Below are 27,274 nucleotides of genomic sequence, written 5' to 3'. Positions count from 1 at the left end.
TTTACAAAATACTGTAACACACGGTGACAAAAATTGTGGGAGAGGCTCTCTAGCGAATCCTTCCCGAAAAACAAATTCGACATGAGTTGTCATTATTTACTCTGTGAAATGTTTCCCATGTAGCAAAAGTCCCTGCCATGAAAGTCGGAAAATCACACAGAGTCCATATAAGGTGCCCACGTGAAATCAAAATATCGCGGGTCTGCTCTTCTTGTGGGTGGCTTGTTCAAAGGTGGGACCATCGTCTTCCTGTACTGTTCTAGACGGTTTTCCAAGCTTCGTATTACCTGAGAAGAAAAAAGCAAGTGAAACTTATATTCGACATTTGAACATTTTTTTTAAACATCTTCTCGAAGCACGTTTATGTTTCTTCGTACATTCATGTTACGACGAAACCACTAAGAATAAGGGAGTGTTAGCCTACGCTTATACGCGAAGCTAAGATGCTCAAAATTTTCGGATGAATTACCGTTATCGTCGGTAATGCAGCTCAACAGAACTACATGAACTTTTCTTGTGAACACGAATGTGCATATTCACAAGTATGTTTTTTTACGCTAGACCTTCACGTAACAGCAGCTGCAGCTGCAGCGGTGACTTAGCGACTATGGTGTTGCGCTGCTACGAAGGAGATCACGGGTTCACTTACCGAGCACGGCGGCGAAATGCGAAGATATTCGTGTGATGTGCATTAGGTGCACGTTTAAAGAACCCCAGATGGGTAATTCCAAACAACGCTTATGAATCGAAATTAATGTGATTTTGACCCCAGACGTTATGTACGCTGCGCATTTATAAGCAGTCGGCATTACATATTAATAAAGGGAAAATCAGACATCCACCCGTTCGTAGCAATTGCTACAAAGAAAAGCCGTACGTGTTCCTCGAAAGAAAAGCCTTGCAGCTGAAGAAAAATTCGTCCAGGTCCGGGACCAGGACGAATTTTTCAACTGCGAGTTTGTTTTTTTTTTTATCGGGGAATGCGTATGGGTTTCCTTTGCAGCAATTGCTACGAACTGGTGGAAGTATGATTTTCTCCCGGACCAGGAAAAATTTTTCTTCAACTGCGAGGCTTTTCTTTCGAGGAACCCGTATGGATTTCCTTTGTAGCAATTGCTAAGAAAGGGGGAATTTCTGATTTTCTCTTAATAATTACTTCTCTCCACCTTGTGGGTTTCCGCAGAAATATTCCGTCAAAGCCATTACATATTGTGACCCATGCTCCAGTAACAACACAAAACACAGTCCCACCCGACACGAACTTTGACATCAAACAATGCGCGTGGTGGGTCTGAAATTGATTCTTGCTGACAACGTTTCTCAAATACTTAGTGAACTTAGGTTACCGCTAAGCTGGTACCATGCAGTAGATATTTCTTACGTTCTCCTTCGTACTCTAAAATTTTTCTTCAAGAACGACCAGTTCTTTGTACCACCTGCATGTTTGAAGTCAGAGAACTAGATAGGGTACGCATTCACAAACACATCCTTAGACTGAAACTGTTCGTAAGATCAAGTGTTGGCTAATCATAAGATTCGGCGTGTTATTAGCCTAGAAGATTCGGCGTGTTATTAGCCTAGGCGGCTAGCCTACTTAAACAGCTCATAGAAACTTGAGTAAAACAAAAGACAACACACCGAAAAGCATCTGTTCAAATCTCTCGGCCTGATTACGACATTTGTGCTGTTGCTACGCATTTGAAGAAGCAATTACTGACGTGCGGATTCTCCTCGGCTATGTTGTTTATCTCGCAGGGATCCTTGTCGATGTCGAAGAGGCACGGCTTTTCGAGTGGCTTGCATTCTTTCCTCCTCGGTTGGCCGCACTCGGTCAGCACTTCTCGGGGACTGTGCCTCGGCAAGGTGCGACCGATAGACAGGATTGTCCGGGCCGCCGCGCACGTCGGATCCAAGACGTTGTTCCTGGAAGGACGTAATGTTCGTAAACAACGTACAAGTTCCAATTTCGGGTACAATAAATTGTCCTTACTGGTTGAAAGGCGCCGTTCAAACAACACACGCAACCGCATGAAGAAAGAAACTCGTCTGAGGGCGGACAGATTTATGTGAAAACAGTTCACTGCTGCCAAAAAATTGTGTTTCGCTAAATTCAAAACGCATCCGCTGAGCAAGGGAACATTCCAACACAAAAGAATTCAGAAGGACCACTGTGGCGCAAGCAGTGCTCGTTATTGTTTTGCTTTGCCCCACAATATAACAGAGAGAGGAACTTTATTAGGATGCGAATGGGTAGATCGGCCTAGTCATGTGTCTCCAGTCTGTCATATCACGCGCTTCATGCAGAAGAAAGGGTTCGGCGGAAAGTCAGAGACGCGTAGGTATATTAAGGTCGGGAGTATGATGGGGGTGGTGAGATTTAAGGGGCGCCGACCGTGTGAAGCGGCCAGGACTCAAGACATGAAGACACCGGCCCACCGCCAATCTCTCTGAGATATAGAGCAATAAAGTTTTTCCCCCCATTCCATTCCATTCCATTCCATACGCAGGCTAATGCCTCTGTGAAACACTTGCGTGCACTCTTTATAGCACATCTGCCGTGGCTGCCAGGGGTCGAGGCGACTGGAGTGTAGCCGAGAGACCCTCTACAGCGTGCATTCAAAATCAAGAATTGGGTCGAGCGATAAAGTAGCACATTGTAATACCTATGTTACATAAACAGGGATCAATTGCCTCACAAAGGCTGGCCAACGTTTCGATATGCGGACCTATCATCTATCGCTTTTGACAAAGGTGCGTCCACCTGTCTAAACGTTGAACAGCCTTTTTGAGGTAATTTATCCCTGTTCATGTAACTTCTGTATCAGTATAGTGTGCATACATTTCATCATTCTCACCGCAGGACACCTATATATTTCTCCCTAAGTAAGGGGTGTGCAGTGAGCATGAACTGGTTTCTTGAGAATCAGAACGAGTTGATGCAAAATAAAAGAAAGCTTTGTGAACTCGGCCCTCGGCACACATTTGTGTTTGAAAATTCTACAAAAGACAGCTGGCTCACGTTCTCACTTCTGTTCGCAAATGTAATGCGAGAGATGAATAACATAGAATCGATGGCCAATCGGATAATTTCAAAATCTTTCACGTAATGGAAGTCATCAGCACTGGCCGAACAAGAAAATCCTCAGCCAGGAGGCAGGCCGAAATAGCGTTAGTATAACAACTCCATGCGGGCCGAGGGATCTATTGTTCGATCACTGTAGATGGCTTTATGTGTTTAACTGTCCCCTCCGCCTTTCGCTGTAGTGGCACATCTGTCTTGTTTTGAAGCAATTGAGAGCAGCTTCGGAGAATAGACCAGGGCGTCGGTAGCAGTCTTTCGGCATTGCGTTGTGGTTTTACGTGCTAAGCGTCTGCTGAGGAAAATGTGTGCTGCCTTGCTTTAAAAGTTTGATTCGTTCATCTACATTCACCTAATAGTTTCTTGAGCGCCCCTTTAGGCCTCACCTCCCGTATTCTCTTTCACTGAGGTGGCACAGTTCTCGTAACGGCCGTGCCAGTGAACGAGAATTGTAACTGAACATACAGTAGGTGAAAACGCGACGTCTCCAGTTTCACTGCCCTCAAAACTACGTGTAAATAGAAAACATAGCCATGCCCCTACGTTGTGTTTGTATTATTTCTTTGTCTTAATTAGCTCAATGACGAGCAATGAGGACAACCTTGAGCTCCCCGAGTTTTGCCAAAACGCAAGAGAACACCTTGTGGCGCTCTTTCATTTGCTTTTTTCCCTAGGTTATTGTAAGTAAGCCAACAAACAAACAATATAAAACTGTTGCTAGTCCAAAGCTAAAAATGGCGTTGGGAGGTTCACAGTATTATCTGTACATATAGTACAGTCCTGCTAAGGATCCGTATGTTCCCACATGAACATATGCATTCACGTAGAATTGTTGTCTCGAGCATATGGATCCTTTTTTATGGAGTTGTTTCTTCATTCCGCCCATTGGGCTACTCCAGAAAGCACGCAACAACCTCAACTCATTCAAGAACGTGCAGGACGTATACCTTGGGCCTGCTCCCGACGAAGGAACAGGATGTGTGTAAGGTTCGTACTGCCACGTCGTTGTGTTGTCCCCGGCAGTCGTCAAATCTGTACCACGGTCGTCGTAGATGCGGTGCAGACCGTACTTGTCCCCTGAAGTGTTGTCTACTCTGTATATTCCGAGCTGAGAGTCGCTGACTTGCAGCGGCTCGTACCAGCCGTCGTAGTGGCCGCCACCGTACGTGCCGTTGACGTACTTGTAGCGCCCAACGCGTAGGGCGGACATGTTCCATATCGGGTCTATGTTGTGCAGCACTTCAGCCCTCGGAGAACCGACGCCAGTGACCAGGCTGTGCCACATGTCGACGCCATCAATGTCGCCTAGGTCTTCTACGTTGCCGCCTGTGTTGAAGAGCGAGAAGGAGAGAGCTGTTAAAAGAAAAGCAAGTCGGCTAACCAGAGCGCACGTCTTCAATGCTGGCACTCGGGAAAGCTCGCGGTGGGCTCCGTGTTTCAGGACGCGGACACCGTAATTTGCGAGGAACGTAGAAGGATCTGCTTACTGCCGCGTCAACTGTGGACAGCAAAATTTATTGTTAAACGCTACATTTCACGAACGACATAGTAAGCAATATGTATGCACGCACTGTAAGCTATAATACAAATAGAACAAAAAAAGGATACAAGTTTCATATAAAGATAAAGGTATGAAGTTATGAAGGTTGCGCTTGTATTTTCCCGCGGCCCTAATATATGCGCCACTCTGAGAGGGTTGGCATTCGTGCATGTGTATGTGAGTCCACAGCTGGCATGTGCGGGAAGCCACACAGGCAACGCATTAGTGTACGAAGGCGACTGCGCGAGGGTAACGCAATGAAACCGCTCTTGAGAAGGCTGTTGTCTCCTGCCAGAAATAGATGCTGTCGCAGTAAATTAGTTGAGAGCCCAAGGAATTGTTGAAATGTGCTTATTGTTTGAAGAGATTGATTGATTGATTGATTGATTGATTGATTGATTGATTGATTGATTGATTGATTGATTGATTGATTGATTGATTGATTGATTGATTGATTGATTGATTGATTGATTGATTGATTGATTGATTGATTTAGTCTATCAGTCAGTCACCGGTTTCAACGTTCCAAAGCTATACTGGGGCTATTAGGGACGCTGCAGTGGATGCCTGGGGATTTTTTTTACCACCTAGGGTGCTTCAACCGGCATGTAAAACAAAGTAAACGGGCGTGTTCCTCTTTCCTTATCTTTTTTTTGTCATTTACTAACAGAATTATGTCTCTCGCATTTTATTATACTTGGAATGGTGTCAGGCTTACACGAGTGTTGCAGTATAAGTATTCTAGTTGCTATTTTCACAAGTGGTCTTTCTTGGTCTCACCAAAGTGAACACGTAAACAAGAAAACAAAACTAAGTTGCTTGCGCCGCACTTTAACTAAGGCCTCGCGCGATACTAAGCTGCTTTTATATTAAAGTTCAATTCGCCCCGTTCTTCAAAATGCCTCCTTGCTTTCTTACCGATACCAACAGTGTGAAATGAGTTGAACCTTCGCAAAGGAAATATATTTGCTTCATCTGCCATAATTATGGTTGCAGTTTTGTTTTGTTTTTCACCGACGCAGGCACTGGAGTCCCTTAACATCCAACCGCTCTTGCTGCATTATCACACTGAATCTGCATCTGCAAAGTTTCTGCATGTCATCATTGACTCTGTCTCTGGCTTTTGCTACTGCAGCCATATCATACTTTCTAAAGAAAGTTAGTTTCTAAAAAGTTAATTTCGATCGTTAGGTTTCTAAAGAAACCTAACGCCTTTTCTCGGTATTACTAACGCGTTCAAATGTGCCTCTTCTTTTTTCACGTAGAGCAGAGCACTGAAATTCATCGTCCGGTACTGTTCGTTCATCACTAATAAACGAGTTTGTAGCGATCATAGGATACTGTTATTTCAATATCTCGTTTTTCATTACATGTACTACCTTTCTTTCTTTCTTTCTTTGCTTGTATGTTTGTCCATATTAACTGCTTCAAATGCTTTTCTTTTTGTTCGCGTTAGCCTCGTTTATGCTGACTTACTATTATTACTATTTCTCACGTGGTCGGGGGTTCGGTATCCGCGACCACGTGCTCAGGAGCAGAACGCCGCAGCCAATGCGCGCCACAGTTGCGTATATTAAAGATGGCGCACCCACCGGCTGCAGAGTACAGTGTGGGCAGCCAATCAGACACGTGCATGAGCTGGCGCGACACTCTGGGCCGGCGAATGAGAGGGCTCCAGAGGAAGGCGGTTCCTCGCACGCCGCCTTCCCAGTGGGTCATCTTGGTGCCGCGAAGAGGCCAGTTGGAGCCGGCGCTCTGGTCGATGCCGCCGGCGGCAGCACCGTTGTCCGTGGTCAGGGCAATGATGGTGTCCTGGATAGCATCCGTTTCCTTCAGGGCCTCCACCAGTTGGCCAATGGCGTCGTCCAGCGCAGACAGCATCGCTGCAAATCAGTGCCACAGCTAATTCTCGCTGGCAACGTAACTGGTTGTGCGAGGTAATTCAAAAGTAAGTGAAAAAAAAATTTCTGGCTCTCCCGTGATGGAGAATAGATGCAAGCATGAAATGGCAACCGGCAAATCAGCTTGGTTGGAGTTGATACGAGCCACAATCTCAAAATGGATGTAGTGCATATTCGCAACGGCACACCCCACCAGACCACACCGGACAACGCCATACTGTGGTCCGGTGTGGTCCATATGGACGCTGCCCAGCTAGAAGAAGAAAACCGGCTCGAGGCGGCACGACAGGCAGCCAAACACGCCAGAGAGACAGAGCGCACTTCTCAGATAGAAGAAGAAAAACGCCTGAAGGAGGCGCCAAGCAGCGTGGTGCCATCTATCGAGGCGGCGCGAAACCCGCGCCGTAGAACTCAGGGACCGCAGGCGTTCAAAAGAGCACAGGCGACCCTGTCTCAGCGCCGAAAGATGACAATGAAATGTATGGTGCCATCTATCTGCCTTTTGAACGTCGCCCCCCCCCCCTCCCTATTGAACATGACAAATAAAACTTCAGCGCACTAGAAGTTACAATTTCAGTGATATTCTGAACAAACATTAGAAAAAACTCGGAACCAACATTTTTGTGACTTGTTTGGGCAGTAACAAGCGTATTTATTGCGGTTCTGTACAAAGGGTTGGGGGCCAGAGACCGCATTTTCTTAAGTTTTGACTGGTTGCCCGGATGATCTCGTTTTGTTCTCGCAACTTCCCCGGATGTCCTCGTTTGAGTGCCCAGATAACGGCTCTGGTTTTTGGCTCAAGGCTACTTGAACGTCGCCGACAACGGCAGCTAAAAGCATTTCATGCTTTAAAAAAAGTAAACATTCGTTAGTCAAAAAGTGCGTAAACAATAGCTGGTTACCATTTTTTACAGAGCTGCACAGGCTTGCATAAAAAAAATTTAATAACCAAAAAATACGCATTGTCAGGATAGTAATATTTACCAGTGACAGGTGGAGCTTAAGTTGCGTCAGTAGTGACACAACCCCCGGCAATAATAGAAAGTCCGGGTTCATCAAAAAAGAAATTGACAGAAACCGAGATGCTAAGTTGGAGTCAAAGGATAAAAAAAAGATGCCACCGATATTTGCAAGATCGGCATGAAACAAATCAGTAGGGAAAGTAAGCAGTGTGTGCAAAGGGGCTGGTTGGTTCATCTTCAGAATAAAAACAGGAACAGCGCAACACAAGACAAACGCTGTCATGTGACAGAGCGCTGTCATGTGCTCTGTCCTGTGCTCTTTACTCACTCGTCCTGTGTTGCCCTGTTCCTGTTTTTACTCAGTAGGGAAAGTTAGTACGATAACACGAAAGATTGTCCCTTGCAATTTAAGGCCCGAGCTGGCTGCCTGAGGAACAAAAAAACATACCGCAACAAATATTAGCAAGAGGATGAGGCACGTGCCTGTCGCAGCCAATAACAGCAAATGACCCAGCACACTGCAATGGAATGTCAAGATGTTCACCCTGCAAGATCCGTAGCCGATGTCCACCTTCCAAAAGCACTGGCACTCAAAGCGGATGCAAGCATTACCTGCTCAACGCTCGATATAAGCAAGACAAGTTTAGAGTATTGGTGGGGAAAGAAAGCAGGCAAGCGATTGTTAGAGTGCGAGACGTTACAAACCAATACGTAGAAATACATTAAAGGGAAATTTTAACGAACATGGAAAATATCAAGGAAACGTAGGCAAAATACCAGACTGCTGTTGCATCTATGTAATACTAATTAACTCAAGCACGCCTAGGTGACTGCTTGTCGCCGCACCGTTTCACAGGAGATACCACTGTAAATTATCATCATCATCACAAAGGGAGCGAACGGGATCGTTATCCGGACAACCGCAGACGTAATCGCGAAGAGGTTAAAGAGTATTCACGAAAAGAAAGCAGGAAAGAGACGTGGAAGGATCGTCACAGGCATCGACAGCTTTAGAAGAATAATAAGGCGAGGTATAGTGCTACACCACAGTATGGTAAGAAGGAGAGAGAGAGAGAAACTTTTATTGACAAACGATTTACGTGCAGTGGTCGGAGACCCTTTAGTCCAAGGCCCCGCTGGCCTCGGCCACCCGCTTGACCTGGTAAGGAGGAAGTAGCCTGCAAAGTCTAGGTGACTACCTCTCGCCACCTCACTTTAAAGGGACGACATTGGGGACCCTCGCAAAAGTCTGTCACGCAGTGGCGCTACAGCGCTACACGTCAAGGGCAGGCTCGTGCTTCTCGCGTGCTACGTACTCCACGCTTGAAGAAAAATGACAAAGGTAAATGAAGTCAGGTACGCGACAGGGAGTAGGTGGCCCGTAAGATGATAAGCGCGCTGCTGCTGTTCGTACATGCCGTACTATGCAGCACCTTTGTATCGCCTTCAACTGAGCGCGCGCACCTGTGCACTTTAACGGTCATGCGGGTCTCTGCGTGCTTCGTTTTAGCACCGTAGTGTCTTAAGATTCACGCTTTTACCGCGTGTAGCACTTGTCAACGTGTCATGTGCGTCCTTTCCCTACGCTCTTGCGGCTGAGGCGAGCGTCTCGCTTCCAACTTTTCTATTGTACGGCCGTCTTTTATCTTGCTTCAGTGTAGAGTGGCCCTTTGTAATGACCAAGGTTTCAATCATGCTAGACGGAGGTTTACAGCTCAGAACGTTATTTCAAGCACGGATAACGTAACTCATGACCTATGACAGCGTTCTTAAAGCGCTGGGGCGATGTTTCAGTTGTGTATAATTAAGAATGCTACTCGCTAACGAATGGCTTACTATTAGTAGTTAAGTTTTTAGGTAAATAATATTTTATTGTGAACCAGTCCTAAATTTTCATGATGTGGAACTGTGTTTTTGCATTAGCGGAATAGCGCACCGGATGTAACCTATGCTAATGGCGTAATCTTTCCGCCGATCTCTTTCTTGTAATTCTTTTGTAGCGCCGAGGTTTTATTTTCACAGTGCTAATCAACCCCGTAAGACAAGCAGCTTCCACCGGCCTTCCTTTCTTTTTTTTTTCTCGGAAGAAGTAACGACTATGCAACTACTGCGTCGAAGAGCACGGTTATCAAGCATTGCATGACCCCCACTGAAGTATTAGGGATATTTCTAATATTTCTTTATATTTACGACAATTTAGTGCTATGTCTAAAGAGCGCCATGCTAGCTTATTTCATAAAGGTATATTTTCTTTCCTAGCTAGTAAAATTCAGTGAGACTACTAGGAACGCTGTAACCCCCTTTTCTAATACAACTCACCAAGCTATCTACAAGAAAGCCGTTAAATGGTTTATGCATTTACTCAACGTAAAGATAACATTGGTTATTCTAGTTCATGTATAGAATTCTCATAGTAAAATTTGGTGGTATGTACGTCCTTTAGAGATGACCGGCGACTTTAAGGCTATTAGAGATCGATAACATGTTTAGCACACCGTCAATGATATGTTTTATATATTATTATGAAAGGCTGCACGGAGGCAGCCTCACCTTCCCCTTTTGCAATAACACCCCTCTCTCTCCACCGCAGCGTTTTCGGCGCATTTTTATGTGGACTAAAAGTGGTTTCATTCATTCATTCATTCATACCCAGTGTTAAGCACCCAGTGACCCAAGTTCACAACAAAGAGGGCCACTTACTATATGCCCATACCCAATGGCTCAACTGGGTCCAAGGGTCGGTTTTGAACTTGATTCCCTCAGAACAGAAGCCGGATGCTCCACCCATCTGGCCATGAACTACCCAGTAAGCCAAGTTCGCGGGAAAGAGGTTAGGCGCGAACATAGATACAGACACTCCCAAAGAATGCCAACAGCATTAAAGTGAGCTCTCCTCATCGAGCGCATACTGCTAGCGTAACGCGTTCACACTTTAATAGATGGCCCGGTTTGCGTTTTTGTCAAAGACATAGAACATGCTCTATGCATTTCCTAACGAAAAATCAACTGGATTTAAGCTTAAAGTTTGGCTCAAACCTGTGTCATCTTACTGCGCTTCGCTTCACAGTTCGCTTCTAAGAGAAAAACTTTCCTCGCCTTTGCTCCCTTTCCAACAGTTTATTATAGATCTTACATATGTGTTGTCGATGTTACTCAGTTCTCCCATCCAAATTAGGAGCGCGATCCTGCAAATTCAGGCATCCTCAGGTCCACCTGCCCCTCCACGCCGCAGTACTCTGCAGCAATGGGACGTACAGCGCAGCTTCGATCAACAAACCTCGAAGTTTTCACTCACGTGCAGCAGAATATGGGTACAGTGTCGTCGACTGTCACAAGAAACGCCTACCTATTTAGTAGTCCAGTATTGATTACAGCTCAAAATAGAAATGAACACCTGAACACCGTTTTTTTACGAGCGTACGTCCTCATAAAGCGGCGTACTAGCCCGATGTCTTCTAAGAGTTGGAGAACTATTGATGTTTCACTGGCTTGAACACTGACCGTCTGTTCCCTAGTGGGCCATAACGTGTACAATGCTTGGCGCATCTCATCTCACCGGCAAAATGTCGTCGCTTGTGGTTCTTGATGTGCCTGTTCATCTCGATATACCTGTCCGGTGCCTCGAACAGTGCGTAGAAGTTGCCCACGTGAACTGCCAGGTGGCTGAGGTACAAAAACAGAGGCTGCAAAAGAAGTGATTGCATCCCCTGACTAATCAAATACTAGCAAGTCATTTTTTGGTCATCTGGCTTCAGTACTTCGTATTCTCTCCTTACGAAGATCATCAGGACAAACTGCACAATTTCTTCGCACAAAATAACAATTTCGCACCAACAGTTGTTTATTCAGCGGAGCTACCTTTACGAAAAATTTCATAAATATTGCTCGTTTTCGAGTTTGCAGAAATAGCAGCCGTTTGTCGTTGCGCAGTATCGCGAAATAAAATAGACCAATAATTGTATAAGGTTGATCAATTGCTAGGACTCTGTGAGAAGGAACCATTTTTCAATTCTCTAATCGCCAGAACAAAGTGACGCAATCCGCTTTATAAAATAAAATTTGCGCGCAAGAGAGAATAGACAGAGGTTCTCATTTCTAAGTCAGTTAGAAAAAGTGTCTTTTTGTCGCAGCATTTACGTACTATAAACAGCCATTGTTTGTTTTTGATTTCTCAGTCCTAAGGAGTGAACAAGTTTTCGCTGTTTGCTACCACGGTAATTATTCCACGTACTGCCACTCTGTCACTAGGAAAGCACACGAATGCAATAAAGTTAGGCACGATAACTTTGACAGCTTCTATATATACCACCTGTACTCACCTTATTGCGGTCCCGATTCTTAAGTATCTCTACTGCCTTCTGCGTGAACAATTCCGTCGTGTAGTTTCCAGATTTGGATTTATCTGCTTCTAGATTGTCCCAAAGGTCCAGACCCCAGCCTGTCCACGGATTTTTGGGATCATCCATGTACTCCTGATAGGCAGATAATAATTATATTCAGACATCTCACCTCTAATCGAATTAATTAGACATTTTTAAAAATTGCCTACGAATATTGAATATATTTTACATATAAAAAATAAGCACGCAACTTGTACACCAGAAATTCAGCTGAACATTTCCCATCTGAAAGCATGCTCTTGGGTCTGACTTAAGTGAGTGAATGTGCAGATGCGGAGTCCTTGACCTAGCGACACACACAATGTATCCGTAGTTTCGTATTTCGACTATCTCATCACATGTTACCTGCAGAAGACGAGCACCCACGCATGCTGTAGTAACTGTACCTTACGTGGCATTCGGCGAAAGGGAATACTCAAAAAACATGGAAAGTATTGTCCTCGAGTCCAATGCAAATCAAACACCAAGTACAAGCCGATTCATATTCAAAATATTTATTATTCGTGTAGCCCCAGTAAATAGCTGCCACTCAAGAAAATATAAAACGAAAAGGTTTTTCCAAGTACTAAGCAACCATTTAACAAATACACATATCTTAACAAATAGCCTCTCCTCTAATTTCTGCAACAGTGACTCGGCTTTTTTCCTATCAGTGTTTTTTTCTCAATGTCAATGCTAAAATGGTAGTTGACGACAAGAAGTTGCTGCTTGAACGCCTTTGTACTCTGCCGTCTTACATGTAGCGTCGCTGTGTCATCTAACGAGGCCTGCGCGATGCATTCGAGCAGGCCTCCAAGATCTGCGTTCTGCACCAACCATGGGCTTCATTAGAGACGCTTCATGCACAACGCCAGAGATTTCGGAGGATATGTCCCAGCAAGATGCACTAACTTGTGTAGCACTTCACGAGCTGCGGCATTAGCTGCGATTTCTGTTCAGTCTCACAGTTGAATGCTCGTCTCCGCAACGGCACACACAAGTTTGATAGTTGGTCAATTCGACCCACGGCAGGTATTGGGCATGTACCAGGTTCTCGTGATAAAGAACAGGTACCTGTACAATATACCGCTACTTGGAGCAAAAGAAAAATAGCGATCGCCTAGACTGCAGCAACATGTAACCTGTGAGCGAAAGGTTTGTTAGCACTACAACTCCACTACACATACCTAATCTGTGGTTGTTTCTCCTATAATGTGTAACGTCTTTAGAGTAAGTTTCACGCATGTTCTTGCAACAACTGTCCAAGGCCAGCCTAATTCAAGCATCTTTAAGGCTTGAGTGAGCGTAGTGAAATCACCATATAAGAAATGAACCGCATTGCTCTGGACGAAAATATATTCTTGTAATGTCACCCAAGATGTCATGGTAAGCAACCGAGAACATTTCCGCCGATTACGCTAACCATTACTTACGTCCTTGCTGAAGTAACTGCGTGAGATGCGGCAGCGCACCACCCTAACCAAAAAAGCACACAAAAGTCAAATGTACGTCGTTCCTTAACAACTCATTACCTCGAAGGCAGAGTGGTCCGTATAGCCATGGTGTCCACTGTAGTAGCCGTAGAAAGAATCGAAGCCACGGCGAGTCGGTGTATGGTTCCGGGTCATGTGACCTAAATGCCACTGGGCCGCAAAGAAAGGAAAGTTACCACTCTGCTAGATTCGGTGAACAGCGCCAAGTGCAAGGCAAGCCGCTAACGAACACTAGTGCGTTTGTATTTCCTATTCCGCTCACTTTAGTAATGCAGTAATCTTGCATTTTGACTTGTTTATCTTCTGCGTAGTTACAAATGCAGTACAGTCTACTTCGTTATGAAGGATTGACTGACTGTCCCGGAGCACCTCACGACTGCGTGACTCTGGTCGGCACTGTACTACCAGCATAAACTCAAACGGGAACAATCGCGAAATTACCATAAAGCATTCTTCGATTTTCAAGTTTGCCTGCATTTGTAAACCGGCTAAAACGTGTCTTTACTTAACGCCTCTTTTGTTTAATTACGCGTAACGGACGTTTCGTATGATCAGGTATTTCCTGTTTGCATTCCAATTCATGCTCATAGTGATGTAATTCATTAAGTACTGTACTGTAAATTGTACTGTAAATTGAATACAGCATTATAAAATAGGTATAGACCTCCACATTTTGAACAGCCTCTGAAATAAACTTAAGAATAGGATGCGTTTCTACGGGTAGCGAAATGAAACTTTCGTAACAAGTTGTTTGCGTATTGTTTCCACTGCATTTACAACATGAAGACTTATCATTTGATTTGCATGATTTAGTCAAATTTTCTTTAGTTGCTACCGGCACTGCTCGATAACTTGGTAATATTTCGTAGTTCAGGCGTGACGAAAAGTGAGGCAATATTGCTAATCAATATGTGTTCGTGCCGGACACTTATGGAATTTTGTCTCCTTACAAACCAATCAAGCACGATATACAGTCTCATCTAACGCGTCATGCTTGGTCGTCACGCTATAATCACGGCCAGTCACTTAAAAACAAAGTATTCAACACCAACCCTCACTGACATCCCATCATTGCGCCACTTTGTTACGGCCGCTGACCCAGACGGCGTCAATCCGAATTGCGGCTTGCCACTACACCATAGGAACAAATAGAGTGCTGATATTCTGTAGATTGACTTGTTGCTGGGATAGTTGATATTTGCTTACCGACATAATGTAGCGCGAAGACACAGTTAGACAGCATCTCCTGAGCTGCTCGCAGCCATGTTCTTTCTTTTATCTTAACGATCGCCTAAGCCATCATCTGGCGCTCTCGTTTGGGAGCTGTGTAAACAATGAGGCAGGCTGAGAAGGGCACGTGATTTGAATACATCGGAACTTTCAGCTGAGGCATACTCGGATTTAGAACAAGTGCGCAAAATTGTGGATTCTCGTAGCGAAAAGGACAATTTGCGGGAACGCAGCTCACAGCCATCTTCTATCTTTTTTTAATGATCGCCCCAGCCCAAATATCGAGTCTTCTTTCGGAAGTTCGGCAAGCCATGGTCCAGGATGAAAAAGTTTCACAATTTGAAGGCGTTGAAACTTTTCGCTGACGAGTACTTGGCTTTAGAAAAAGTGCCCACAAAAGTGGACACTGGTAGCGAAGAGGTTATTGCAGTTTACGGAGTACCGAAACACTAGCGATCTGAACTGCGCAACAAGGCGTGTAACAACTGTTGTGATGGTTTGTCCAACCAAGAAGTACCCGAATTGCTTTGTTTATTTGTTGTTGTTTCTCATAACGCCAGTCTTGCATAAAAAGAAAGATTGCACTCATTATACATCCACAATTGGGCTGTCGCTAGCGCTTTCCAGCAACTGAGAAACACTTAGAATGCTTTCACTTGTGCCCTAGTTTAACTCGACTTCGCTATATGGCGCCTCAACTGTTGCTGCTCACGTCTACGCCAGCGGTATCCCAGTATTCTATCAAGGGCAATTTGCTTAAAGGCAAGCTAAAGCTCTGCTATGAAGTAAACCGCTTACCTTTCCCACCGCATGTGCTTCATATCCAAGTGTCTTGAGGTAGTCGGGCATCAGCTTAAACTGAAGAGGGAACCCATACGGCATGGCAGAATAGATCACATTGTGCTGCAGTCCTGCGAACCAGATAAAGCACTTTGTTGTAGCACAACTTCAACCGATAAGTATCTATGTTGATGATGACGATTTGGGATTTTTATGGCGCAGCAGCCGTGCAGACTATAATGCGCCAAGAACATGTTTTCCGTATTAGCTTATTTGTTTAAATGCTGTAAAATGGTGTAAATGGCCAAGTAAAAATATAAAACATCAAATGTGCTACAGTTCTTGTAGGATTCCTGTGGCTTTTAAAAAGTTAAAAGTATCTTCATATGGGACCAGTGGTTCATCACTCAATAAGAACATAGAATGGATAGGGATTCTTTTTTTGTAAAAAATGTTAAAATATCTTTCCCTCCATTTTTCTAAGCCAGGACATGTTATTAAAATATGTAGCCCGGTTAAACTTTCGCCGCAGCGTTGGCATGTTGGTTGTGGTTTGTTATTAAGTAACTATAAGTCAGCCTTGTGTGACCAATTCTTAAGCGACATAAAATAACCTCGTAAAATTTTTGTCTGTGGCAACAACTCTGCCATTCTCGTAAAATAGGTTTTGTGCGATGAAGCTTAAGTTTTTCTTGATCCCACACTTTCTGCCAGTGTTTCTCAACTGCTATTCTTAAAGTGGCTTTATAATCTTGCCAAGGTAGGCCAACATCATGTAGCTCCATATCTTTGGTACGGGCTGTCATAAAATCTGCTCTTTCATTACCGGGAATTCTTACATGACTAGGAATCCAGTAGAAAGTGACATTTAACGCTCTCTTGTGACATGTTGTGTATTGATTTTTTATTTTCTTCAGTAGATTATTTCTATGTGGTAACCTAGATGCGAGAGCTTGAAGAGAGCTCAAGGAGTCGCTAAATATAACAGATTGATTATTTCCTCTTTTCAGGATGTCTTCAAGAGCTAACGAAATGGCATAAAGTTCTGCAGTAAAGACAGTAGCCTGACTTGGAAGTCTCATTTGTTCTTCAAGTTGATTTGATGTCACTGCAGCGCCTACATTGCCATTGCTTTTAACGCGACAGCGTTAAGGAGCTCGTGTCGCAGAAAAGCCGGTGTCGTCGGCGTCGGTGTCGGCGGCGTTGGCCGTGGGCGATAAATCCCAGAAGGCACTTCATAAATAAAAAACATTTTGCAAGATGGGCTGGTGGGAATCCAACCAGGGTCTCCGGAGTGTGAGACGGAGACGCTACCACTCAGACACGAGTTCGTTTCTTCAAGACGGGACAAAATCGCCTCTAGTGAATGCGGTGTTCCCTTAGAAACGTGCCGTAGAAAGTTATACTGCGGTGTATATCGGTAATTATGACCATGTAACTTACAGAAGTCGCAGTTTCACGAGTAGCGAAGTACGTTTCCGTTACATTTCTTCTGCGGTCTGCGCACACGCAGAGCCATCTTGCGGCAAACCCAGAAGACCCCCTCCTCACAATGTACGGCGGTGCCCCGACACGTGGCGCGCCACTCGCCCCGTGATCGCGTCCGCCTTCATGGCGTGTCGGGGGCCGGCTATCTGTGCCGATCGCGACGTTTGGCTGGCGATGCGCGTTTGAGTAGGCGGTGCGAACGGGGTGCGATAACGCTATCGCGTTCCACTCTTGAAGGTGAAGCTTAAGCGTCCTCCAATATTTTGATCCATCTGTAAAGTATTTCATGCAAAAATTACATTCTGATTCTATTTCTAATAATTCGCTTAGTAACGCCTCTCGGTGAAAATTGTTTTCTGTTTTTTGTTAACCTAGAGTCGCATTGCGCATGTTTCATCTCCCAAGGAGCAAAAGAAGGTTCATCTTGCAAGAATTTATTTCTTACGTCGTAACATAGGTCCGCATTCAGCTTTTAGTACCTGATAAAAAAGGAAGAAATGATTGCCGGTTTGTTGCTAAAATACATTTCAAAGCGCGGCCTTGTAAATAGTATTCTACAAGGATGCGTTGAACAGGACAGTACTCTCATTATGTACACGTTTCCAAGAAATAGTCTTCTAGGTTCCAAAGACAACTGGTTGGTTTCTGCATACAAGCTTTGTATGGGAGACGTACGAAACGCACCGGAACACAGACGTAGTCCAAGATGATGCACCGGATCAAGAACCTCTAATGCCGACTTTCGAGCTGGGCAGTACACAAAACATCCGTAGTCTAATAGTGACCGGACAACTGCATTGTATATGCGAAGCAGACATATTCTATCTGAACCCCATGATCGATGGGATAGGAGCTTTATTAAATTTATAGATTTGAGAGATTTCTGTTTTGCATAAGCGATGTGGGCTTTGAAGTTGAGTTTCTTGTCAAAGATTATACCAAGAAATTTGTATTCATTCTTTACAGTGATTTGCTGTCCTTTAATATGTAATGTTGGGTGCAGTGTGAGCCTCGGTATTGACTGAAAGGTACGCACATTGTTTTGTCTGCGCAAAATTTAAAACCATTTTCGTTTGCCCATCGCACTATAGAGTTTACACCCAACTGCAGTTGGCGTTCGCAGGTAGCCATATTGCAAGTGGAGAAACAAAGTTGAATGTCATCGACATATAAAGAATACATTAGGGAATAAGGAATAACTGTACTTATCGAATTGAGCTTCACTAAAAATAGTGTAACGCTCAATACGCCACCTTGCGGCACTCCATTCTTCTGCATAAAACAGTTGGAGAAAGTTGGGCCAAACATCACCTGAAAAGTTCGGTCCTCCAGATAGCTTTTGATTATGCCAAGCATGTGCCCTTTTATTCCGTATCTGTTCAAGTCCATTAAAATGCCATGTCTCCACGTCGTATTATATGCTTTTTATAAGTCAAAGAAAACGGAGACGCAATGTTGCCTTTGGACGAAAGATTCACGGATTTTTGTTTCTAACCGGACTAATTGTTCAATTGTACTGCGATTGACTCTAAAGCCACACTGGTACTGATCAAGTAACCCGTTACTTTCCAAAAGGTGCATAAGCCGTTTGTTAACCATTCTTTCGAATGTTTTTCCTAAACAACTGGTTAAAGCAATGGGGCGATAACTGTTAGGGTCGGAGCATGCCTTTCCAGGTCTTAGAAGTGGTAGAACTATCGCCTTCTTGCATGCTTTCGGAAAATAGCCTTCAGCCCATAACCTTTTGAAGAGGTGAAGGATTGTGTCGTACGTGTTCATGTGTAGGTGTCGCAGCATTTCGTAGTGTATGTTGTCCGGGCCTGCTGAATGGCTCTTCCCTAAATATATCGCATCGAAGAGTTCAGTTTTTGTAAAAGGACAGCTATATGGCTCAGTACTATTCAGTGATATACGAAGATCTTTCTTTTCTGCAGTGGCCTTTATCTTAAGAAACTCGGGAGTGTAGTGAGCGTCACTCGAAATTCCAGCAAAGTGCTCGCCAAGTATATTTGCTTGACCTTTAAGATCCGTTTCCTCGTCAAATATAGGGAGCGTGTATTCTATATGAATACCGTTAATTTTTCTCACTTTCTCCCAGACTAATTTACTTGTTGTGTGACTGTTTATAGAGCTCACATATTTTACCGATGATGTTCTTTTTGCTATCCGTCTTTCCCTTCTAGCTGCAATGCGCTTTTGTTTAAACAACAATAAATTTTCGAAAGTTGGGTACCTCTTTAGTCGAGACCATGCACAGTTTTGTTTCCTACGAGCTTTATCACACGCATCATTCCACCGCGGTTTTGGTCTACGTGGAAGCTTCCCTTGTGAAAGTGGTATGGAGTTTTCAGCTGCATCTAAAATTTGTTTCGTTATCGCATCAAATAAGTCGTCAATATTAAGTGCGATGACATCATCAATCGTTATTTCGGAGATTTCCAAAAGAAGAGACCAGTCTGCTTTACCCAGCTTCCATCTCTGTCTTCGTGCTGGCATTGTTGGAGGCGCGTCGATCGGCTTGAGTATAATAGGGTAGTGGTCGCTGCCACGTGGGTTTTCCCTCACGTCCCAAGTAAAAAACCCAGCAAGTGACGGCGTGCCACAGGAGAGATCAATGCTTGAAGTAGATTGTGATTTAGCAATAAAATATGTTGGCTTTCCATCATTAAAAAGGTACACATTACAGTTGTCTAAAAATTCTTCAACCATTTCCCCTCTTGCGTCAGTGTGGCTACTGCCCCAAATGTTATTATGAGCATTAAAATCACCCAATAAAAGGAAAGGTTCTGGAAGTTCTTTCACGAGATTTTCTAATTCTTTTCTTGTAATATTCTTACCTGGTGGTAAGTACAGGGAGCATACTGTTATTGTTTTTTCTATCTGAACCTTTACTGCAACAGCTTCTAAGTTGGTGTTAAGCTTCCCTTCGCATACTGGGACTCCTTGAGCAACCACTATAGCGACTCCTCCAGATGCGACTGACGCCTGTTCCCTATCTTTGCGAAAGATGCTATATCGACGCAGAGGTTGTTTACGGCAACCTTTCAAATGAGTTTCTTGCAAACACATAACAGAAGCCTCAGCATCCTCAAAAAGATCGTAAATGTCATCAATATTAGTTCTTAAACCACGGCAGTTCCATTGCGCAATAGTATCCATATTTGATTATGTGGATTATTAAGTACTTCGCGAAGAAATTCTACGTAAGTCCCGAAGATGACATATGTATATTAGCGAAAATCTTGCTAAAATGCTTTTGAGGTCACGTCTCCTTGGCAGGGGGAATGACCGGAAGTCTACCCCCTTTAAGTTTTCCAGAAGAATACCCGACTTTTTGGTCTGCCTGCCAGATGTAGGCTCTTTTGTTTGATTCGCGTCCGGCGGACACACTTCCATCATATCATCGCCCTTTGGGCGTTCATCGTTCATGGTGCTTGGTGAAGGTGCCGTTTTCTTGGAAAGAAAGCGGTCCTTCAGCACCGGCGTTGAGACCTTCGTGGCCTCTACCGCATGCTGACTGCCGTCAGCCTCAGCAGAAGCCTCCGGGCCTTTTGGGAGAGGGTTGCTACGAGCGTCTGTCCTTTCACTGGGTGAGGAGGGCCGGAGCGCTGACACCTTGTCCAGCAGCTCCACCTGGGTTCCAACTGACACCATCGGCGGCGCACGCCCTCTGTGCACAGCCTGTGCGTAAGTACCTCTATCGGCAAATGCGATTCTCTTTTTGGCTTCAATGTATGAAATGTTCTCCCGTACCTTCAATGCAATCACTTCTTTTTCTTTTTTCCACTGAGGACAAGATCTGGAAAATGCCGCGTGCTGACCCGCGCAGTTTGCGCAGCACAGCTCGTTTGTGCATGTTTCATCACCATGGTCTGGTTGACTGCATTTAACACAGGTTGCTCTTCCACGACACGATTGGGATCCGTGCCCATATTTCTGACACCGAAAGCACCGGCGGGGATCGGGCATATAAGGTCTTACTCTAAGGTACAGGTAAGCGGCCTTAACGGCACTTGGAAGCGTTATGGAGTTGAAGGTCAGCACAATGTGCTTGGTCGGAATTTCACTGTCATTTTTTCTAAATTTTATTCTTCTTGCAGCTAGAACACCCTGATCTCTCAAGGCTTCTTCGATTTCCTCGTCTGTGCACTTAAGGAGTTCTGTGTCTGAAATCACACCCTTCGCGTAGTTCAGTGTGCGATGTGGCGAGACAGACATACTGTTCTCGCCAATCTTCTCAAGTTTCTTAATCTGCCTGTTATGCTCAGCCGTCATAACTTCGAGCAAGAGGTCTCCAGAATTCATTTTCTTGGCTTTGTAGGTCTCGCCAATACACTCGTTAAGTGCTTTGGCGATGAGGAAGGGGGACATGTCTTGAATGTTTTGTTCGGTTTCAGACGTGATGACAAAAAATTTTGTGAAGCTATCACTAGGTTTATTGAAGTTCATTACCTCGGTCCGGTGCCTTTTCGGCTTCCGATCAGGTTTTGCTGAAGAGGGGGTTCTATCCATGAAATTACATATACGTTCGGCAGCTAAGCTGGCCGCCCACTATGGAGCCCAACACGAGAGTGTTTTAAAAACCACTAGCCATACATAACTGCTATAACCATATAACCATGACCAAGGAAGGCCACGCCCACATGGTTAACCCTAGCTGCCCGGAAACTTGGAAATGAAGTGAAGTAAATAGGAGACAGGAAAGATAAAATAGTGGAAGGAAAGAAAAAGATTGAAGAGGTGGACAGGAAAAGGCGACTGCCGATTTCCCCCGGGTGGGTCAGTCCGGAGGTGCCGTCCATGTGAAGCAGAGGCCAAAGAGGTGTGTTGCCTCCGCCGGGGGGCCTTAAAGGTCCAAACACCCAGCATCGGCTCAACCTCCAGGATCCCTCTTTCCCCAGACACGGCTAATCCGCGCACGGCTACACGCGGGAGGGTCCAACCCTCGTGTGCTCGGGTACGTGGTGTCGCAACACACCAAACGCCTGCTGACGCAGACGCCCCTGCGGGGAAGTATCTATTTTACAGCGAAGCTATTACTCTCTCATTGGTTGGCATTTTCCGTGTCCATGTCCATGGGCTTTTTGCCTCCGGGCCGACCCGGAGGTAGTGCAATAAAGGGCCGACCCGCGGCGATGGTGAAGCAGGCTTCAAGCACTCAGAAAAGTTGAGCGAAAAGTGCATACATTCTTTGGAATTACCCATACAACATACACAATAGCGTTCGTTTTACTAAAGAACAAGCACAAAACAAGCATACAACCGTATGCGAAGCATGTAGCGCTCCCCGCATGCTTTTCCCAGTGAAGATTATATTGTGGCGCAAGCTACTGTAGCGACGGCAGCTTGCGACGTGGGGAGTGATGTCACTAGCTTTTCGTATATGAAAGAACCAGCCTAGCAACTGATTTCATTGTCGTTGCAGCACCGCTATGGGCAGGCAACACACAGTTATGACTCCCGAGGAGCAGCGTTAATATGAAGAGCGGCAACGGCAAAAATAAAAGACAGTAGGCCAGCGGCTACGTGCTGTCAAAAGTATCATTACTCCCAACACTGGCATTACTCTATATTACCATTACTGCGCCGTTACGCTAAAACAATAAAACATTAAATACCCTCCTCAGCAGTTGTCGTGGTGGTTTTCAACAGCTTCGCCGGACATGCACTTTCGCAGGGCGGGATGGCGAGTGAATTTTTTTTTATTATTCCTTCATCGTTGTTGAGGTACTCTCAAAACAATTATGTTCTTTAAGGCTATACATCTCCTCTTTTGTAAAACTTCACAAAACCCGTTTTTTCTATACTGGTAGAAAGAGCAGTGACACTGCATGTGCTTTCTTTTTCTTCATCGTGTGTTTTATTGCTTCCGTAGTTGGATCAGTAAAATGTAAGAGGGGCGTGGGAGTAACCTATTAGTTAATACATGTTATCCTCTTTTTCACAACCCCTTAAATATATTTGACGGGATTTCATGATACTTTCTTATAATGAATAATTTAGACACTATGGAGAGTCTATAATAATACAGTAGATGGATACACCCTCTTGTCAGCCTTGTGCTTTTGTATGTGGACTGATACAAGCTGTATGTAGACAAAGTCATCGACAATCTTATATCCTTGCTTTTCGCTGACCTCATGTGTTTCATGGTTATATTAAAAGATCCGTTCGCATAATATCTTGAGATAATATCGAACAAAAGTGTGAAGTCGCAAGTACGCTAACCATCTATTCTACAAAAAATATTCTACAGACAATAAAGCTAAACATATAAAGAGTTTCTACGGACTGCTCAATATATTTTTGTGGATGTTTTGAAGTTTTCGTGCACCTGATGAGCTCGAAAGCGTTACTGTTGAAACTGTTGAATGCCCAACAGGACCTAATCAGCGCACTTAAACAACGGCCAGTTTTTATGCTAAAAATACGGGAAGGTAAGCAGCATGGGCCACAGTTGCTGCGTTATCTTTTCTTCCTTAGAATATCAAATTTAATTGCTACCAGTTCGAAAATTCCTTTCAGAAACGAACCAAATAGTAGTTTTAGGTCGTTACAGCATAAACACCGTCATACTTCGATGCAAACGTGTTCTCACCGGGCTGCTTAGCAGTACTCTAATTATTTCTCTGGTTGTCTATTCCGCACGAAATGACACTTCAGGGGACCTTAAAGAGAAAAGTCAACTGCGCTGCATTAGTAAACAACTCTTACGTCCTAGTAAGCAAAACAAATTGCGGATGAACCCATCTAATGATGAATGTCGATGGCAATGCGCTTAGCAGTGAAGCAATGTAACGGCACACCGTATCGCCAGCGTGGAGACGGGTCATGTATATATGAGGCGTGTATGCAAGCAGGCGCCTCTCTCGCGCTTCCCTCTGGGAACGTTGCGCCATCTGGAGGCGCCGCCGCAAAGTCCGCGGGTGGCGCTTGCGTGATTACACATTTTAACAAGATTGTCTGATTATATATGACTCAGGTTCGATTCAACGCAGCACTGGAGAAATTCCAAATGGCATTTTGTTTTTCCATTGAAGAGCGGCACATGTTATGCGTCACATAGTTACCCTGCTTGGCGCCAAAGAGGTTCGTTGCAGAGTCACACATACCCAGTGGCCCGTCAACAGTGACCCAAGTTGTTATCAACGGAGGGTCAGTGAACTGCGGCCCATACCGGATGGCACATACCTATGGTGACCAAAGTTTGCGTCAGAGAGGTTCAGCGAAGAGCGGCACACACCTATAGTGTCACACCGACTGACCCAAGCCGGTCCGGCGGTCGATTTGTAACCGGGTTCCCTCAGCACAGTAGCCAAATGCTGTACACATTAGAGCACGCACTAACCAGTGGGAGGCCAGGGTGGCCAGCACCGACCCTGAAGATCGGGCGAACGTGGTAGGCAGGGCGACGCTGACGGCCAGGGCCCACGGTGTCCTGGACTGAACGCGCCTCCTGCCTAATGCGAAGACGCTGCCTGCTCTTTTGAATGCTAAGGCTTATTACTACTTAATACGGGAGAAGGCTTGATATATATGTTTGAGGAATTGGGGAGATGGCGCGAAGAAAACGCAATAACTCATGACATGCGTGGCGAAGCCTCATTGAAGTTGTCGCACCAGCTTACCGAAATGTGACCAGTTTCGACTGCGTCGGCTGTGGTCTGATTACCTCTTTTTTTTTTTTGGACGAAGACGTAGACCACATTCTAGGCTAAAAGTGGCAAAGATTGAACTTATGAAGTTGCCGGCTTCTTTACGGCGCCACCAGGCTCTAAATCCGAGAAAATATACCGTGACGTGAGTGACATCATGTCACCCAGACGTTCCGGCGCTGGATTTTTGGGGACGACATTTTCAAGAATGAAATTTCAGCTTGCTCTTTCTGTTCTGGTAATGAACCTCCCATCGCAAGATAACTGAAAAAATGTGAGAAAGTATTTTATCAGTGTGAACTTATTTTATGCTTAGACTGAGTGTCTCTTTGAGAATATATAGGTAACAATTTTGAGAATTCTTTAAGGCACACTGCGTGCTTATATTTCACTGATTGCAGTGACATTGATTTTTGCCTCCACGTGCATCTTCCTCTGCTCTCTGTTTGAGGGCCAAACTTATTTTGAGATCCAATTTTGAGCGCCAAAAGTTTACTGTAGGAAACTCTAGCCTAACGACGATTCAGATACCATGGAAACTATGGGTAGTACGTGTATATATCAACAGATTCGTCTCACCTTCGTGCTTGTGGCTTCGGACGACCGTCTTGCGGCACTGAACTTCTGCGCATTATTTTTCTATATTTTTTTTCATATTTCCCAATTTTATAAACACGGCCAGACAACAAGACTCCGTGTGCATGCACGATTATTGCAAATTGTTGGACTTATAACGCAATATCTTGTCTAAACTCATACATTTTCTAACACTCAAAGCCAGCTGAAGGCAGAAGGACAAAATTTAGGCATCACTTGGGCGAGGACGCTCGCGCAGACGATTAAACGCACATCAAACTGTTTTGCCCCCACTCCACCGCAGATACGCACCGGTGTGAATCGGGTGCCTCCCGGACAACAGTGTCGCCCGGGATGGCGTGCACATAGGCGACACGTAGTGACTGTCGAGCACGATGCCGTCTGCCGCCAGGGCGTCGATGTTGGGCGTGCGAATCTGCTCTGACCCGTGGAAGCTCACATCGCCCCAGCCCTGCAGTCATCGATTGAAAGCACCACGTGATTCCAACGTCGGACATGGGAAACGGGTAGATGAGGATATAGTGCAGCCAACAGTAAAGTGTACCTCATACTGTGCCACGATAGAATATGTTACGGTATGAACAAAGCAAGGATACACTGTACGTTGTAGCTATACTGTTTGCACCTCCTCAGCACTGCACTGCAAATTGATACCATCACGTGATCCCGACACAAGTTAGACGTAATGGGTCGATAAGGGTATATTGCATAAAGAAAAGTCCTGCATACGGTGTTTCTCGATAACATTAGGCGGCGATGGGTAGGTGCCGAACTTCATCAGAACCCGCCGGGGTGGCCCAGTGAATGTGGCTAAGCTCGAGTTCGCGGGTTCAATCCACGTACATTAACAGCCGCATTCCGTAACAGGGCGTGAATCCGAAAACCCCCTGCGTACGCTGCATTAGGTGCACGTTTAAAGTACTCAAGGTGGTTGAAATTATTCCGGAGTCCTCCGCTACGATGTGCCTCGTAATTAAATCGTAAAAATGACACGTAAAACACCTGAATTCAATTTTAATTTTTTCTCGAACTTCGTCAACCCATCAGCCGTACAAACAGTAAGCAGTTCTAGAAACAAGCCTCATGAAAACATAGAGACGTGGTAACCAGGAATACGTAATTAATGTGTATATATCCAGAACCGTGCTCTATTAAAACACAAAAACAGTAGGACCGCTCGAAGTGCCGTGAAATATTACCTCCTCATTTAGAAAAAGTCGGTCATACGTTTGTATACATTCATGTAGACCGCATCAGAACCCTTCGCCCGAAAGAGCTCCGATCGCAGTAGTGCTATAAAATGCTCGCATTGCTCAACATACCTCTAACGCAGCTTTGTCGCAAAAACACGCTAAATATAAGATAAACAAGTGAAGTCTATACGAACCAGATCGTCGGCCACTACAACGATGATGTTGGGTCTGGCCGCGCATTCTGCTGGACTCGAAAACCACACCACACAAACCAGCACACGCAGAAGCTTCTTCGCGCTTTCCATCTTGACATGCGACAACAGGACGGCTTGGCGTTACACACGCTCCTTGCGAAACTCTCACGCAGTGGATGCTGTCGACGGCGCTGCGTGCCCTGTTTTTACGCAACACATTCCTCCAGTGTCATCCTTCCCGTCACTTCGCTAAAACGGAAAAAGAGAAAGTGCTCTGCTGGTGTACCGATGGTTTATGCAGAAGGCAAAGGCAGACGCCACTTCTGCACCCGGGCATTCCTTCGCGGTCGTGATATGGCGAGCGCGAGCTGGAATGATCTCACCGTCTCAGCCGGCTTCTTGGACAAAACGCGTGGCACCGATACTCGAGAGCTTCGAGATAAGGTGGATTCTCTTTGTTTGCGTTCTCTTTTTTTTCGTATCTTATCGAACGCGTGCGGCTGCCGTCTTGAGAAATCGCAAAGCGTGCTATATAGTCAAATAGCCTTCACAAACATTCAACGAAAAAATAAAGAGGGGGAGGGGTGGCAAACATAGTCTTTGTGGTATATATGGCACTCGAGTGGGAGTTGTGGCTTGGTGTGTCCCATACGTAATCAATTTCGGTAAAGTTCGCTTATCGTCGTGTTCTGTGCGGGTACTTTTCCTCAATGAACACGCGTGTTTGCAAGCTCTTCTTTTTCTTTTACTTCTCATCTTTCTTGTTTGACATTATTTCTTTTT

General features: G+C 44.9%; 1 protein-coding gene across 1 annotated transcript; it reads right to left on the bottom strand.

The window, feature by feature from the left end:
* Positions 1-82: 82 nt before the first annotated feature.
* Positions 83-26,897, bottom strand: LOC126544420 (arylsulfatase B-like). Its single transcript, XM_050191736.2, has 10 exons — positions 26,492-26,897; positions 25,396-25,555; positions 15,383-15,495; positions 13,394-13,504; positions 11,802-11,954; positions 11,039-11,165; positions 6,212-6,502; positions 4,027-4,405; positions 1,719-1,923; positions 83-287 (listed from the first exon to the last, which is right to left on the bottom strand). Exons 1-10 carry the CDS (start codon positions 26,600-26,602, stop codon positions 153-155), a joined length of 1,785 nt encoding a protein of 594 aa, XP_050047693.1. The 5' UTR covers positions 26,603-26,897; the 3' UTR covers positions 83-152.
* Between the last annotated feature and the right edge of the window lie 377 nt (positions 26,898-27,274).

Source organism: Dermacentor andersoni, chromosome 10 (genome assembly GCF_023375885.2).
Source record: "Dermacentor andersoni chromosome 10, qqDerAnde1_hic_scaffold, whole genome shotgun sequence".
NCBI lineage: Eukaryota > Metazoa > Arthropoda > Arachnida > Ixodida > Ixodidae > Dermacentor > Dermacentor andersoni.
This window is presented reverse-complemented; position numbering and strand designations above follow the sequence as displayed.